Raw genomic sequence first — 18,170 nt, forward strand, 5'->3', positions numbered from 1 at the left:
CATCACACTCATTCCAAGACAATTCCTGTGGTGCAGAGGGCAGGATGCTGTAGTCACCTGACATGGGGACACCAAGCTTTTATTTAAAGCAAAATGTTATTCTCAATAGAGCATACCAGACCTTGATTTACAACCCATAAATCCTAGTTCACAGTGTTTATGCTACTGGGGACAAAACATTTCCTTAGAAATATTGCTGGGAAAATGTCAAGCAATGAGTTATCTGTGAGAGAATGACATGGAGAAGACAAGTTTTTGCTGAGAGTAAAATGGCAAAATACAGAATGCAAAAACGTTTGGACGGCACCGTTTCTTCTGAAGGCTGAAGCTTAGCACACAACACTAAAATGAAAACCCACCTGCATCTGTTCCATTTACCATGGAGTCATAAGCAGCAGTCAAATACCTTTTGTTTGCCATCAAGCAGTTATTGATGTGTAGCTCAATAAAATGAAAATATTTTATCACAGGGAATTCATCAAGCATCCTTGTACCACCAGAACACAGGACTGTGCCAGAGCAATACAGTTTAACACTTCACATTTATTGGTATTTACAACATGCAGCAGTAAATGACACAAAAACCCATGGCCATCAACACTTACCTTCAAGGGCAGCTTCAGAAACATTTGCAGCTCCACCCATCCTCCCCACACACTTTGACCACCTTCTGATGGCCAGGAATGTTCTCTCTTTAGAAGTAGCTACAGCACTAGTACTGAACACAGTGCTGCACAGGGGCATGTCCCCTCCCAAGGGGCAAGAGGCTCCTCTGTATTTGGGAACACACCTTTTGCAGGGTGCACTCACTCCTGTCCCCTTTGCCCTAGAGCTGATACACAGGTGCATGTTGTTTCTGGAGGAAAACAACAGCACCCATGAGGAGACTCTGTGCAAACCTGTCCTCTCCAGGACCTGGCACTTCTTCCAAGATCACTTTGTGAATCCTACTTCTTCCCAGAAGAGCTGCCAGCCTGACCTGTGCCCCTTCCTTGCCTTTCCAACAGCAATGAGGAACCCGCAGAGAGCCAAGGCTGCACAGCTGCTGGCTCCTCAGCATTCACATGCCTCTACATTTCTTCATTCTTCAGCAGATAAAGCCACATGTCCCATTGGGATTGTGACAGTGGTGTCATCAGCCATGTCGTTCTGAAGGCTCCTGTCAGTGGGGTTAGCAGTGGGACATGGTCCTGAGCATTCCCCCAAAAGCTGCTGGGACAGCAGAAGGTCCATCTTCCCCTCCCACCAACAAGAGACCAGCTGACTGAGCCCCAAAAGGAATTGTCATTAATTCTCAAAACACACGGGTCTACACTAGCCTTTTCCTTTTCTATTAAAATTGAAATAATGTATTAAATGATGCAGCTGGAAAGTCCCAAAGAACTATTATTGCACATGCGTGTTTTTCCCTTAAAGCTTTGATTTGTCCCACATAATTGTAGACAGGAAGGATGACATGTTCTCTACAGAAATCTATTACATTGTCAAAATCCTTGCTCTGAGTTTTCAAAATGAACAGTTTTGCTTGAAAAATACTGTGTTACAAAATTTATACACACATGAAAAAGACAGTGTAACACATCAAAATCAAAGTACTTCAGTTGACCAGATCTGAGTTTTGGGGTGTTGGTATCTTTTTCAAGGCAAACAGACTTTCAAGATTTAAACATTCTTTCCTGACTCAAAACAGACAAAATTTTGGCAGTCTTGTCTTTTTTCAGTGAGACATGAAGGCTGTTTCACACGTGGCTTTGCCAAGCATCACTGAGGCAGAAATTACCCTCATGTGTGAGAAGAGGGCAGATTTTTCTCCTCCCATGCCCCACACTCTGAGACAGGCCCCTGAGAATATGGTGGTGGCCACACAATGAAATGCCCAGCTGTGGCAACCAGGGCCATCTCCCATCCCATCCCAGTCTCCCTGGCTCGCAGAGGGCTTGAAGCAACACAAGGGTCACTGAAGACTCATGCCGTGGAAGCACAGCACCAGCACCTCCCATCAATTCCTTCCTTTTCTCACAAAACTGCCTTTGCTTCTCTTCTCCCCTCCATGTTGGCAGAGGAGCTTTGTGCTGCCAAAGGCTGCAGTTCTCTGCAGCCACACCAAGTTGGCTCATTAGCTCAAACAGCTGTTCTCCCCTTCGTGCATCCAAACAGCAGTGTTATTTTTAAGTGTGCCCATTACACCTGAAAAACCTCTTTTGTCTCCCTCTTGTACAGCAGTTTCTCATCACACCAGCACTTTTCCATACCTTTCTCTGCTATCAGAAAATTTAAAATCCAACACCAGGCAGGACAGTTCTCCCAGGCCACCTCTTTTGCTGCTTTTGCAAGGTGTGGCCCAACCATAAAGGTGTATTTTCACAAACAGTGCTTAACCTCCATAAATGCAGAATTTTCAGCCTTTTCAGTGTGGCTGCTAACAAATTTATCACCTTCATCTCTTACCTGGCCCATGATATTCAAGATTAATCCAGTTTGTTGTACACTGAGAAGCAGACCATGCTGAAGATGAGTCTTCCCCAGAAATCAGGTTTCTAGCAGCATACAGGAGAAAGGAAATACAAGGACACCTGACAACTACCCTGCCACCTCGAGAGAGCCAAGCGTGGGTGTCCACCACATCCAAATGGCTCAGTTCCCAAGGGGAGACCAAAAGCCTTACAAAACCCACCATAAACTTCACAGTCTTCATGCTCAGCCTGGAAAAAATGGTTTTGTTTTCCTCATAAGCTTTTCATTTTACACTTGAAACATGTAGGAAATACTGTGGTGCCTCTGGAGCCAGGATGCTCCTTACACTAGGATCATGAAACTCACAGTCAAACATTTTATCCCACAAAGGGGCAGAGGTTGTGGCCACCATCCCCAGCCCAATCTTCCCTCTTTGGCAATATTGTTTGAGTATAATGAGACTTCAAATCATTGCTTTTAAGACTCTGTCACTTTCAAAAAATCAGATGGCATCTTGGTTTGGTTTTGTATTTTGGGAAGAAGGAGGAAGGCTCCGATGTTGCCAAAAAAAAAATAATAAAAAAAATCAACCACATAAAAAACCCCCACATTTGCTTATCAATATCAGTAGCTTGAACTAGCATTTTATTTGTGTTTGTATATAGTGACAACATTCAGGTGAGACCAATAATAAAGTACTAAGTGTCACAGGTTCAGAAGTAATTTTTTCTAGGTTAAAAGCATTTATGAAGAAAAATCGGCATCACAATTCCATTCATACTCAAATGTGAGGAAATGAGTTGGCACAACCGACAGCTCCATCTTTTTGACATATTTGTACTTTGCTTTTAAAAAGTAATGCAAACACAAAGTAAAAATGTTCAACACAGAGGATAAAGAAACACAATCAACGTCTCCCACTCCCCACAGCTGGAGGCGACACATTCCCTCAAACATGGTATTTATCTTGGAATTTCTAAATTATTCACTGTTATTACTATTTTTTTTTTTTCCTAAATACCTGCTACAGTATTACTTTCTAAATTACTGGCCTCTATTGTTAGTTATCTGCAACTTTTTTATCTCCTGTGCAAGTCAGGGTAATCACATGAAACTACAGGATGAAGCATGAGGGACTGTTTACCCATGAAACCCATGGCCTTGAGGGTGCCACAGCTCCAGGACTTCTCCAAAAACACTCTGGGAGAGCTGCTGCCCAAACAAAAGGAGTTGAGATCAAAGGGAGGGGAGGGGAAACCAAGTCATGGGGCTGCTACTTCCCAGGGACTGTCCAGAGGAGGTGGGTGAGCCTTTCTAGTCCTCGACTGACCAATTCCCACTTTCTCCTACCACCCCAAAAGCAGGTTTTATGAGGAAATCACCACCTTGCACATAGCTACAGCCCTACAGAACATGCTGTTTAAACGAGGGACAATTGTTTGGCATTTGTAAGAAATGTAGCCAAACCCCTTAAGAAAATGCTGTTCAGAATCACATTGATGCATCATCCTCTTGCCACAGTTTTTTAGAGATATCTGTGATTTCTAGCCCTTTCCAGGGTAGAAAAAAAATCCCACTTTGGCCACCATGGGCACATGTCAAAGAAAAGCAGCCACACAGGCACCATAATATGATGAATATGTAGCAAGTGCTGGTACCCTTTTGCTGTAAAACAGAGGGAACAGACACACAGAGCATTTGGATCCAGATCTTCTTCCTCCAGGTACTGACTTCAAACACTTTGCAACAGCTAAAGCAGCACAAGGATTCCACATTCAGCTCTGAACTTCTCCCTAACCTTTGTGGTGGCATTAGCATAAGGCAAGGAGACATATTTTGACTCCCATCTGTGCAAATCCTCCCCGTGCTGCAGAATCAACATTCTGTCAACCAATTATTTTATGCTGTATCACAGCACCGGGGTGTGGGGGGGAGAGATGAGGGGGAATCATCACACCTACAATCAAAAGAGCAAGGTTTTGCAACATAGCATGTACTAAAGATGTCTGTCTTAAGTCAAGCTAGCAGCCATATTTTATTCAAGAAGCATGTAAACAAATCTGGCACATTCATTATAAAAAAACTGTGTACCTAGCATGTTCATCACATTTCAGATATTCCATTCCTCCCTCCCCACTGAGCTCCATGGAGACAAGTCAATCAGAGTTAACCATCTGGTAATCCTTAGCCCAGGCTGTGCAGCTGCTACCTACCATTTTTAATCAGGGCTATGTCTTCCATTCATGCTAAATAGGAGGCATGAACAGCTGCTTGGCCAACACTTTCAAGCAAGCGCTCTCTCTCTCTTTAGTATTCCTGGCTTCTCTTTCAGCTTTACATTTTGCCCATGTTTTATGAGTATTCACTTTAAAAAAAAAAAAAAAATAATTGTGTAACAAGGAAAATGCTTCTGGTCATTAAATCTTTAGAATATATCCGCTCTAAACGAGTTCCTGGGAGAGACAGAGTCCAATCACAGTCTGATTTTAGAAAATAAAAATTATTATGTCTGTAGAAATACCTTGTTTAGGCTTTTTTTCAACCTACAGATTCTTGCAGAATGGTTTTCCATTGCACATTTCAGGTAGAGAAGTTTTAAGCATGTGAGAGGTAAGATAAATTTAAATGAAGAATATCTGGATTAATTTTTAAAATGGAACAGTAATTCCCTAGCTTCCAGGGAAGGTTTCCTGCAGGCTTTCCTGTATCTCAGCACCCAAGCAGAAGCCTCTCTGCCTCCAGGAGATGCAGGGGAAGGGCACATGTCAAAATCACCACCAAATCAGGCTGTCTCACCTCCTTTGCTCAGTTCCAGAGATGCTTCCCTGTGAACCATGCCTTAAGCTTCTCCTATCATCCAAAATGCTTTGGGGTTATTTTTGTAGGAAATCCAGCTGAATGGCAACCAAATCTTTTGCAGGGATCAAAATACTCCAGCACAGCATGGCAGTATCTCAGCTGCAACTGCTCCAAAAGCAGCATGTATCCTGCCCAGGTGATGGGTACCAGCCCAGCTCCATGCTGGGCACACACACTCATCCCTCATTCTCTGCCTTGGATGCATCCAGAGCCATAACTGTAAATCTCTTGCCACAGTAACATGAAAAAAATCAACTTCTATCCACTGCCAAAGGCAGATTTGCTGCAGTCAGGGAGATGGGTCATGACAACCCATGGTGATGCCACCCAGTAGGAATGACTCAGAGAGAATTGGTACCCGCCCCAGCTAGATTCCCACCTGGATTTTGTGGGTGCAGACACTGAGATGTTGGCTAAGCCTGTTTGTTTAGGCCACCTCCTACAGCATAGGTGCTTCTTGCAGAACATGTTTTTTTTTCCTGAAATATTCCTTCAGCCACGAGGTATTTTACATACACTGGTCTGTCAGAAGAGTAGAATTTTGGCAGCATGGAAATCACCCATTGCCTCTATACTCTGTGCAACAATAGTCGCAATTTATACCCCAACAGTGTTACAGACTGTTTTAACATCATTACTTGCTCCACCTACCAAAAGGCAAAACCAACATGAAGGTCATACTGAAAACAATAATTATTAAAAAAACTCCACAATGATATAGATGTTAGAAAACATTATCTTTATTAATGACATGTCACTGGAGATGTAAAATCTTGCATGGCTTAATCAATTAATTTTCCTGAACAGAAAATAAACAGAGGGCATTCAGTATAAAACAGTGCATAAAGGTTAATGCAATCATGCATTCCTCCGAGCCCACCATGAATTCAGCATTTAACTTCCATGAATTTGCCACAAGTGAAAAAATAAAGAAATAAGTTAGATGACAGGATGGTGTTTCATCTTGTGGAGAGAAAATTCCTCCAAAACACAAACATGTCAGAGCAAATTTTAAGAGAAAAATAGTCTAGAACTGTGGTAGAAGGACCCTGTGGAAAAAATAGCTCTAGGATAATGAGTGCCATCAAATCGATAAGGTCCACTTCTTATGGCCTTTTTGCACACATACACAGAAAATTACTGCAAACATTCTGCTTAAATGGCATTTTAGTTTTTCATCAGAGATAAAAACAGTCTTTGCTGTATCTAAATGTGCAGATTCACTTCAACTCTTACATCCATCAGAGTGAATTGGAAGAATAAAATATGAATGCTATGTTAGCCCTTCTGGGAAGACTTATTTCAACCAAAAAAAATGTTCCTCATGAGTGATGGACCAATGCCTGTACATCTCTAGGCAATGATCAGGCTGAAGGCAGGGAAACTGGGACAAGAGAGGTGTGGAGAAAAAGACAGACAGTGAAAAGCACAAGTGCAGATTTCTTTCTGGAAAAATAATGCATAGAGTGGAAGAGCATTCTGCCACAAACCGACCCAATTAAAGTGGAACCATGAGCTGTATATATCAAACTGGCCTTTGCTGTCTTCTGCTTGTAGGTCAATATTCCCAGTCTGCAAATCCTGTGTATGTTCCCTGATAACCTCTGATGCGCCCTCCCTCTTGTGCATCCCTTCATGCCAGGGAAGTGAATACAATTTAAATTTAGGCTACAAAACCCAGTAAAAGCCAATCAAAAATTACATACACTAACCAAAAGTGGCACCAAACTAGAGAAGTATTAAAATCCATGAGGGACAACTCATTTTATGGCCTTGCTCTGATTGTGCCAGCTGCACTACGGGCAACACTGAGAACAGCAATACGTTTCTAGACCTCACAATGTGGCAGAAACTCAGGCTCAGCAACTCTTACACAAACTAGCACATGCCAAAACAGTGCAGAAAACACCTTCTGTGACTGAAGTGAAGCACAAGAGATGTCCTCAGTCACTGTAATGCTACAGAGTTGTAAAAAGCCAAGTATTGCAGCCAAAACACCCGTATGAATTATCCTAAGCAGCAACGCCCATGCTGTAGCCAGTGGTTGCTACTTCTGGCAGAAAAGCTGATTCTCTGATGACTGCTACACAAAAAAGGGATGTGCTTTCTGATACAAGAAAACCTTAATTTCACTGCTACAAAATGAGGCAAGGGATGTTACACCTTCTCCCAGCCAGGAATGTCTCCTGCAATTGGGAAAAGCTCATGGCACTTAAACCCCTTGATAGGCAAGTGAAATCAGTGAAGTACCATTAATTCATTCAGTATAGAGCAAGCCCTGGACAGACACACATCCACCACTGCAAAGATTCAGAATGGCTCTCTGCTTTCACACTTGCACACAATGTGCACACCTACCTCAGATTTTACAAAGTCCAGTGTGATAATACAGGATGTGCTGGGATGCTAAGCCCCAAACCCATGCAATGAAGGGTTTAGTTTTAAAAACTGAAAGGGTTTGGATTTAATAATCCAACAGATGGGAGATTGTTGTCATAAAGTAACATTTCTTTGAGAAAAATCCAATTTTTACAGAACATGGTCACAATAAAGATTGCATTCTTCCTTAGATTTACTCCCAAAAAACCCAGCCAATTCACAACCTGCTGGATGTGAGCTGTAATAATGGTGGTGGTGATGATTTTGTTTTCTCCCCTTCCCACCAAGTATACTAGTTATGAAACAGAGACTGAAAGGGAATTTCAGCATCTTTAATTCAGAAAAGAGAATGAACTAGAAATCTGGAAAAATAACTTGTGACTAATATGCAGATTTTATCAGCTTGTAGATCGGAAGCTACAGTTTGCTGGAAGTTGTCTCCTTTTCTGCTAATTTGCCTCAGATGAAAAAGGCACTTGTGTTCTCTCTCTAAGTGAATACTTCACCTCAATGCCTTTTGCAGCATATGCTCAAGCTCGCAGTTACTATTGATAGAATGTGAAAGAATGACAATTCTCAAGATTTCATAAAAATTCTTAAGCCAGAATGCTGCAGAATTTAATTTATAATTCAGGTGTTTACACTTGGACATCAGTCCTGAAACCTTCCCTTGCAACACTCCTACCATAGGTGGAATTTAATTTTAATAAAGGCTGCAATGGTGTGTGTTCAGTCTGTGGCCTCACAGAGCCTGTCATGAAAGCTGCTGATGACCATGAAACAGTAGAAATATTCAGATTATTTTAGGCCAAATGTCCAGTGGGGTACCTGAAAACTGCTAATTTGGAAGAGGATAGACACATGATTTTAGAGCAGGAATTGTTCTCTATGGTCATTAGCTGAAATCCTGGAATATCCATGTGAGGAGCAGAGGAAGCTGGCTTAGCAAGAGGGCAGAGACTGGGGGAGCAAAGCCTCAGAAGGGAAGAACCACCATGCTCCTTGTATCCAGCATTTTTTTAATCCACCAGCCCCAGTGCTAAGGCTTTGTAAGGTGAAGTTATCAATGATAACCTGCAAAAGGGGCAAAACCTGCATCACACAGATTGCTCCTGCAGGATCAGACTCAGCCACAGGTTTTTGCAGCAGTCAAATCCTTGTTTTTCTCCTAAAAACCATGCATCTCAGAGGGTCTGTGACAGGAGGGACATACCCTGACAGACCATTACCCCTACCCCAGGTGTCAGTGCAGCACTGGGAGTTTGGAGAAATCACAGGAGATGGTGCATCTGCAACCTGCTCTGCTCCTTCCACTCCTACCCTCTGACCCCACAGCCACAGGAGAGGAGATGGACAACAGGGAAAGTGCAGATGGGGCATTGCACTGCCCATTTCTCTGTGTTTCTACTGCTCTGATTGGAGAATTTGTGAAGGCATTTCTATCAGAAAATGGTAACTATACCAAACTTTGATCCCATCAGTGTACAACAGAATACAACTCTGATTTCCATGCTCTTAGGCATGGAATAAACTAAAGGCACCACAACTAGGAGGTACATGCAGACAGCTATAGGAATGCCTTTGGTACAGCTGAGGACTACAACTATGAATACCTGGAAACAAAATGTCCATTTTCTAGGTTTTTTCCTAAAGCACCATGATATGGATAGAGACAGGTACATGAGCTCACGCCATCTCTTCGCAAAGTGACTAAAGCCATCAAAATATGTATGCCTGGGTAAGCACCATGATAGTGTCATTCAGTTAACAGCACCAGAAATGAGAATCTAACACAGAAAATGTGACTGAGGAGTGTGAAAATACATTAACTCCTTGATGCTCTTCATAATCCATTATAAGCTGCAAGAGGCAGGCCATCATATCCAAATCCCCAGCATCAAAGATTGAAGTCACGATATACAGCCATAATCAATTTTAATTATAACAATCACCCTGTAAACAAGTCAGCAGCTAATTGGATCAATAACAGAATTCCCATTAACTGCAATGAGCTGCACATTCAGCAGCCTAAGTTATCCCTGCCTATGGCTACAGAGTCTGTTCTCAGCATTACTGGGAAAAGATCCCTTTTAAATTGGCTGGGGCTGCAGATCCCAGCACTGCCAGCCCTCCCCATCCCAAAGGCTCACAGCAAAGGGCAAATCTTTCAGAGTGGCTGCAGAGAGCTGCGTACCCACCACAGAGGTCTTCATTATAATCAATATCTGAAGCATAAAACATTCAACAGCAGGATATTTTAACTCCTAAAACCAGTCAATTACGTTTGCTGAATTAGCCTGTGTGACTGAGTTGGTGAGTGCAATGAAGGAATAAGAGTGAAACAAAAGCCCTGTTTAAAATAGGTCACTCCTTTAGAAAATTTTGTAATTACACACTGCAAATACATTTGCATGTTCAATGAGAAGTACATGTTTCTTGTGATGAGAGAGCCTGGAAGAGCTTAATCAAAGTCTAGCTTATCAGCAAAGGCTAATTGGCTTCCATAGCACATCATCCATCAGAATCTAGCATTAGCGCAAGCTTCACCAACATTAGTTGGCAGAAAATCCCAATTTATTTTGATAAGAGGTCTTACCTCCAGGGGTTTCCATGACCACATAATCAGGTGGTACATCAGTGGCCTGTCCCATGCCCTCCAGTCAGCATCACCCAGTTAATCATCTCAACAGCCAGGGAAGATGGGAACTGACCACGATGCAGAGTAATTTGGGAAGAAAGAAAGGTACAGGGTGATACACAATGAGTTGAAATATTTTTCTTTTAAGAAAGAGTGCAAAATAGAAACTAATTAATAAACTGCCATGAGTAAAGCAACCCAAAGATGCAAAATAATGATGGACTGAAGTTTTCCCTACAGCTAGCTGTCATCTCAGTTTGTGAACTGTAAGACTGATTTCCCCAGCGTTATGCAAAGAAACAGCCCTTTTTTCTTTTATTTAGACTTCATATTTCAGCTACTGAGTCTTTTTTACACTAAGTTGGATTTGCAGGCAAGGAATAAACCCAAGCCTTCTATTCCTGGGCATGATCTGCCTATGCAAAAATCTGGAATTATTTTTGGGAAGCACATCTTAGTTCTTCCAGACTTGTATTTCCACCACCACAACACATGACTACAAATGACAAAATCTAAAGAAAGTCAGAGCTTACGGAGGGCAGAGGCTGAAGATTCATTTATTAACGTAACACTTAATCTGAAATCACTTTACATCTGTATCACAGCCTGAAATTCTTATAAGCACTCTAGTAGAAAGTATCACAAGATGCTATTAGCTTGGTGCAAGACAACAGCAAAGAGACAGGACCATAATTTATTGCCATACCAAACTTAGCATGCAGGAAATATTATTGCCATTTCAATCCAGGGACTAATTCAGGTGAAGAATCAGGTCGTGCCAGGAACACCTGTAATCATCTTGTGGCTGCGTGCCACCAGGCCACAGCCAAATGCTGGTTGTTTTGGAGTCTCACACAGCAATCAAAAAGGCAATGAGACAGCTCTCCAAGCACTACAGATTCATCAGTACAGCACTTAATACTGAGAACCTGAGCTAATTAGCACTGCCCCACTGACAGCATCACATTGGGATCCAAGCCATGCCCTCCACATGGCCCTGCCTGGTGCTGAGCTTGGGTGGTGACTGCTGGGGTGACATGAGGCACATGCCCCAACTGCGCTTGTCATTCAAATCACCCAGCTACAAAACTCAACTACAACGGTGAAATACAAGCAAAACAATCTAATTTTGTGCTTCAGAAGATCAACTAAGAGTCCTCTCACCGTCTATAAATCCAAGAGCCAGACCTGGGCGATTAGGACCGCGTGTTTCCTAGGTGATAAGCCTTTCATTTTTCTGAAAGACATTTGAAATAGAGCATAGGAAGATTAATCCTCCCTAGAGAAGGGAGAGTTCACTGACTAATTTCTCTTGCATTTAGATGTAATAATTAGGCGTATTGATTCTTCTGCTTTGTTCCTTACATTATAATGAAATAATTAAGACAACTTCAAGGAAATATTTGAAAGCTCATTTCACTTTGTCTTCTCAAACGTGAGCCACCTAACACTTACGTGCACACTCAAAGGGAAAAGCAAAGGTAGACTCTCGCCTTGTTTATCTCCATAATTCATCAGGCATCAACTTCAGGCAGCAAAGGGCTGCCTTGGGCTCCACTCCATTTGCTGCCTATCATGACTATGAACAACAACACAAATGAGATCCATCTGATGTGACCAGGACACACATTGCTCTGCCAAGCTCTCACAGCAGCTTGCTATCAAGGGGGACTGGAGAGAGGCTGACCCCCTCCAAGAGTTATGAAGAAAAAAAAAACAATACTTGTAATTCCCCTTGAAGAGCCTCATGGTAGAATTCTTACAAAGTATTATGCAAATGTTATTTCCAGTTCAAATTTTTTAAAGATTCTTGGAAGATAATAGTAAAGCATCTACACTGAAGAGCACTCATGATCTCTCCAATCTCTCAGACAGCAGCACAAGCAGGTTTTTCAAACACAAGTATGGCATTATCCATGAAGGACTCAATCTTTTCATCCACAAGAAGAAAACGTTAGACAAATGGTTTGGGGGCTTCCTAATGGTCCTCAGGGATGTAAAGCCTGGCTGGATGGATCAGGGCCTGAACAGTGTGCATTGTGCACACCTGCATGGATACTCAGGGTGTGCTGAAATTGGAACAATTATGAGAAGGATGAATGAAGATATTAAACATGAAAAAAGTTCTGAGAAAAGCCACTTAAATTAAAAAGGATTTTCTTACTTCTAATTCAACATTACTAATTCAACAGCTGATAAGAGTTCTCTGATCTCTCCAGCATGTCTCAGATTTAAACAATTTTAGGCATTTTTTGTATTAAATAGCCTTTCAAATATTAATCTTGTAAAAACAGAGGGAAATGCATATGCATTTTAAAACATGCTTGCTTCACAAATACCACTAAAGCAGGCTGATACAAAACCATGGTCTCGCAGCCCCTGAGGGATAAAGGCCATGACTGAAAAGAGGTCACTCCCCCAAAAGCATGCAGATATACTGCCCTGGAATATACAGGTGTCACATGTGGATGAGTGTTTAGGTCCAAAGTGAGAGCAGAACTTTCCAGAAGTGGGACATTTACTGCAGACTGGGATTGAGCACTGGAGTATCTTGACCCAAGAAATGACATCACAGCCTCCTCCACATTTTGCTCTTCATGTAAAGCTCACCCAGAGCCTTGTGACTGATGTAGCTCTGGCACAGCATGAGCTGTTAATGTTTAATAGGCGTCTCCTGTATCCAGTGGTCACTGTGACAGCAGGGAACCAATGTTTATGATTCAACACTTCAAATGGAAATCTTAGATGTGGCTACCTCTCAACAGGAGGAAACATCTGAAGAATGTGTTTTTCTGATATTTTTACTTCCTGAGAAATGAAGGGTGCTTTCTGTATGACTCACATCCATGTTTTTCACTTGTGATATTTTTAAACTCTGAGATCCAGCACTCATTGGAATGCAGAAAGTGTGACTTTTCTCCCGTCCTACCCCAAAGGGCCTTTCAGCCCGGGACAGGTGACAGTAGGAACTAGGAGTGGGTCATATCCAGATTTACAATGGGGGGAGAAAGCTTAAAAGAAACAGCTTTAGAATTTATGAATGTCAGCCATATGGGAAAGCTAAAAGGTTTGATGAAAAAGAAGTACACAGACTTCTTTCCTATGAGAACATCATGTGTATTTGAAAACAAACAGAAAAACCCATCCAGAACAAGGGCTCCTTTCTCTCCTCTCCAGCCAAAACTATCTTTACAGTATAGATAAGAGCTAAATTAAAAAAAAAATGTGGTTAATTAAATACATAATTCACAGAGATATTCTCATGACAAGTGATCCAATACAGATTTTTTTCATTTCCTCTCACTGGACATTCCTTCCCAAATTCTGAATGCTTATATTAGGGCATCATGGAGAAATCCACACCTGTCCTAGTTGCACCCAATCTATAAAGATCTGAATTCTCCAGTCCTCAAAGAATTAAGAGACGTAAAAAAACCAAATACAACAAACAATGATAAAAGAGTTTCAATGCTTTGAAACTGTTCCCCAGAGTCCAGCTTCTCTTTCAGCTTGGAGAAGGCTGAAGGGCTCCTTGCTGGACCAAGGCTCACCATAAAAATCTCGCTGTTTGGGCTAAAATATCTTTAGCATCAGGCCAATGTAAATGCTGCCTTTCTTTAAGTACAGTTTAGTTCTTTTAAAGCACCATTCAAGAGACCTAAATGCCAGCCTCAAGCTCAGCCACAAGTAAGTGTTCAAAGGAAATTCATGGGCAAGGTTTTGCTCTGGGCAAAAAGATTTTGCTAATGGTTTCGCAAAACTTTTTTTTTTCTCCACAGGAGCGAAAAAGCAGAGGAAAGTTAAGGCAGAAGAACCACACAAGCAGTCAGAACAACAATAAAACCTGGAAACTCAAAGGCAAGAGAGAGGTTTCTGCAAAGTCAGGGGGAAGGTGGCTCCAGACACTCACAGGATGCAGGAGCACACCAGGCTCCTCTGTACTGCCAGTGTGAAAAAACAAGAATGAATCACTAAAACATCTGAAGCAACTTCTTTTAAAAGAAGAAATAACCTGCAAAGGACTGAAAACCTGACTAATGATTAACATCAAAAGGGGTAACATCTACACAGAAACCTATTCAGTCTGTACAAAAACGTCTCCAGCTCTCCAAGTGACAGGGAACACACTGTTTGCTTTGCAGCAACCCAGAACTATACAAGATACAGAGTTTAAATACATTTCCATTCAGATAAGTTATCTCTTTCCCTCCCCACCAGCAGCTTTTAAAAGATTCATCTTGAACTTACAGCACTGGAGGGTTTTTTCTTCTCAGATTTTTAATTCACTGGCATCATAAAGACCTTTAGCAATTTACAGTGTGAAGAGCACTTTCTCCTCAGACTGCCCTGCTTTGAGTCAGTTTGTACATTATGGTTACTTCATTACTTACATTGCATTACACAGGGGCAAATGCAGCAGGCACTGCTCTCTGCAGCAGATGTGCCCCAGGGCCACACCAGCCAGATGTTTCCCAGGGCCCCACATCAGGAGCAGGGCCTGGGCTGCTTTACCCCCAACTGCTCCTCTGCAAAATGAAAAAACAAACTAACAAAAAAAACCCAACAAACCACCCAAAAACCCCAAACCTAGGGGAGACACCCAAATTCTGTTGAACTACAGAAGAAACACAGAGGAATCAGAATATATTTCTTCCTGCTTCTTGTCATGATGGTCTCAGCTATTTGTCCTCCTGTAAGTCAGAGGGATGCAAGCCAGACTCCTCAAACCCTCATGCCACGCTCCCCCCCACGTAGTTTTGGTGATAATTGCATCAGGGGTAGAGAAAAAAATTAGCACAGTTTAGCACCTGTGGCCAAGCAATGCACAAAGTTTTCACCCTGCCACTCGGTTGCTGTCTAACAAAATGGCACCTTGGGCCAGAAAATCCCAGGAGTTTTCTTTAGACATGCTCAAAGCAGAGCATTCCCACATCTTGTTGCCTGACTGCTGCTTCTGGGAGAGGTCTCGTTTTCACAAGCACTTCCCATCTCCACATGCTACATGCTGGCTTTAATCACAGACAAATACAGGTGGTAAAAATGAGAATAGACTGCAAGAATCTCACCTTCCTCTTTGAAGGCACCTGTGCTTTCTTGGTGGGGTGGTGAGCTGCTACAATGCCAGGAGGCCAGTCCGTAGGGAATACGTGACCACTATATGTGGCATGTTGAATCTGATTTTTCTGCGTATCACCATATGGAAGAGAATCTCAGCAGCATCAAACGTTTACCTAAACTCCATTAATGTCTTCTGCAAGCCAATATTTATAGCATACACACCAGTAGCTGCTGTCAGAGTGTGTATAAATGTTAAACTGAACTGTTAAAGAAACATAATGACAGATGTAGAGATGCTGAAGAGTGCAATCTATTCTAATTTATGATAATTTATTTCCATCATCTGGAGCCCTATTCAGAAGAGAAAGCTGAACGCATCCCAAAGCGCATCATGGGGTGGAGTGTAAAAATCCCCAGGAAAAAAATAAATTCTCCTTTAAACCAAGCAAGAGTACTCTTGTCCTAACACCCAGGACATGCTTAGCAATCTCTCTGTGCAGAAGCAATACAGATGTGGGGTACTCAAGGCCTGCCTTTTGGCAGCCCAGTGACACGCGGGTTTCAGTGCAATTTGGGAATAGCTGGGAACTGTTTGTCCCATGAGAGATGTCTGATCACTGCTGAGTCACTACTTTTGGGGGACTAAGCTGCACAATGAACATTTATGAGCTCTGTCAGAGCTCCTCCAGCTGCATGAACAAACAACGCTGCACCCATGGGTGGCCAGCACTAATGAGCACATAAATTTGAAGAGGGAAAGCCATTTTTAGAAATGAGCGAACTACGCCATGGTGAGCTATATGGCAGAAAGAGCTTTTCTATTTGATTTTTCAGCAACACAAGCTGTGCTGGTGCAGCTCTGCCATGAGACCCAAACCCCATCTCCCTCTCCAGTTGCTGTCATTCTGCTGTGAAAACCATGGTGGAGACAATGAAAAAAGGAGAAGCGGAAAGAAAAAAGCAGTGACAGCACTTGGTCCCTGCAGTGGGGACCACCGCTGGGCCGGGGGAGCAAGGAGCTCATTTTCATGGCATCATCCCTGCATCCCTGGGAAGCAGCAGTGGCAGGAGGCTCATACCCCGTGGCACAGCCAGCGTCCCCTGCATATGTCGGCCCGCCGTGGAGCCAGCTCCTGCTGCCTGCCAGGGCCTCGCAATCTGGACAGGCACAGATTTTGTGCTGGAACGGGCGCTCTCTCGGCAGAGCTGCCTGCCACGAGTGACAGGCTGCCACCGCAGCCCCGGCACCGCGCGCAGCCCACGGAGCCAACGCAGCAAAACACGGAGGCGGAGGAATGCTGATTCTCTGCTGAGTGGACTGTGCTGCCCCTGCACAGCTCTGAAAAATGCCACAGTCGGACAGAAAAAGGGATAGGCACACAATATATGCATAGACTACAACCCCAGCATGCACTCATGGACTTAGATGCCAGATGATGGTTTTCAACCAAAACAATTTTCTGCATTTTAGACGCGCGTGTCTTTTTCCAGAAGGGTTGTCATCTCTCCAAAAAATTCTTGACTTTTCTTTCGAAGTGCCAGTGCTCAGGGCTTGCAACATCTGCCCTGGGAACACCACTGCTGTACCTTCAGCAAGCTTGGGTTGGCCCCTCACACTGCCCCTGCTCTGGAAATCAGGTGTCACAGCCAGACTACATCATTGCAATGGGCAGAAGGGTCCCATCACTGACTTCTCCAGAAGGAGTGAGCCTGGGGCATCGCATCAGGGCATGCAGTGGAGGAGAATACCGCCATTTCTGTAGAGAACATCTCTTTACAGAAATATTTTTTGTTGAATTAATGTAGTTTCTGTCACAAATATTCCTCTATTCATGATCTCACCAAAGTGGCATTTTACAAAGATTAAGAATTATTTTTCCCTCAAGTAAATGAAATTTCTTTTCCCAAAGCAGCTCTACCAACGACTCCTTTTGATGCAGCAATGACAGTTTCTTCCCTGACATCTTAGGAACAACCCACATTGCAAAGGACAAATATTCCATATGGTCCTCAATCACCTTCCCCAGCCTATAATCCACAAGGAAACTCTTTCCAATACCTTTCATGCTGCTCTGTGCCTGGCTGCAAGGAAAGGCAACTGCTTGCCAAATGCTCCCAAACTGGGCACTTGGCTGGGATTAATCGATGCATGTGCCCAACCAACAACATAACAGCATTGCTTTTGCTCTCTGACTGAAGAATCAAAGTTTATTAATTATTCCACTTGAAGTTAAATCCCTTTTGCAATAAAATCTCCACTCTTGGCCTCAACCCTCTCAATGAGTAATTCCATCAAGGAAACTCTTCTTGCAGCACCGTTCACAGAAGATTAAAAAAAAGGGAGTCAGTATGTTTAGAGAGAAACTCTACTGTGCCATACTTGTGAGTAATCCCTCTGTCCACATGCCCATGGGTCACCAGTTGGAAAAGGCAGCTTGCAATGCACTCAGTACTTGGCAGTGAGCAGCTTTTGCACTTTTATCCATCCTCAAATGCATCCTTGCATCTGCGTGAAAGATTAGAACAAAATGCTGCTACGACACAACAGCACACACCATGTGTATCAGCTCACCAAGATCAAAGGCACACAGCAGCGAAGAATTTAATTAAAATGTTAAAATTAAACAGGAAGGCATCCATTGTTTAATTTTTTGGCAGGCATCTTCATTCAAACCGGGTCCTAATTCCATTCCAGCACGCTGACTGCCCTTGGAGATGGCAATCAGGAGAGCTCTGCCGGATTTATCAGCTGCTGGATTTGGCGGTGGGGGAATCCCACGCT

At 42.9% G+C, this 18,170-nt stretch overlaps 1 protein-coding gene across 5 annotated transcripts in view; it reads right to left on the reverse strand.

Annotated features, from left to right (window-relative positions):
- The window catches only part of SYNPR (synaptoporin), a 98,136-nt gene that overhangs the window by 70,907 nt on the left and 9,059 nt on the right, over positions 1-18,170 (reverse strand). The window contains exons 3-4 of one of the 5 annotated variants that reach the window (XM_086845929.1): positions 11,495-11,567; positions 10,289-10,398 (exon numbers count right to left, since the gene is read on the reverse strand). The exons of 3 other annotated variants lie outside the window; for them this stretch is intronic. In XM_086845929.1, the coding sequence (XP_086702055.1) occupies positions 10,289-10,327 (39 nt within the window). In that variant the 5' untranslated portion in view covers positions 10,328-10,398; positions 11,495-11,567. The remainder of the gene's footprint in view (positions 1-10,288; positions 10,399-11,494; positions 11,568-18,170) is intronic. One more of the 5 variants, XM_086845930.1, reaches the window with a different exon arrangement.

The sequence above is a fragment of the Cyanistes caeruleus genome, chromosome 11 (genome assembly GCF_971803275.1).
Source record: "Cyanistes caeruleus chromosome 11, bCyaCae1.hap1.1, whole genome shotgun sequence".
Lineage (NCBI taxonomy): Eukaryota > Metazoa > Chordata > Aves > Passeriformes > Paridae > Cyanistes > Cyanistes caeruleus.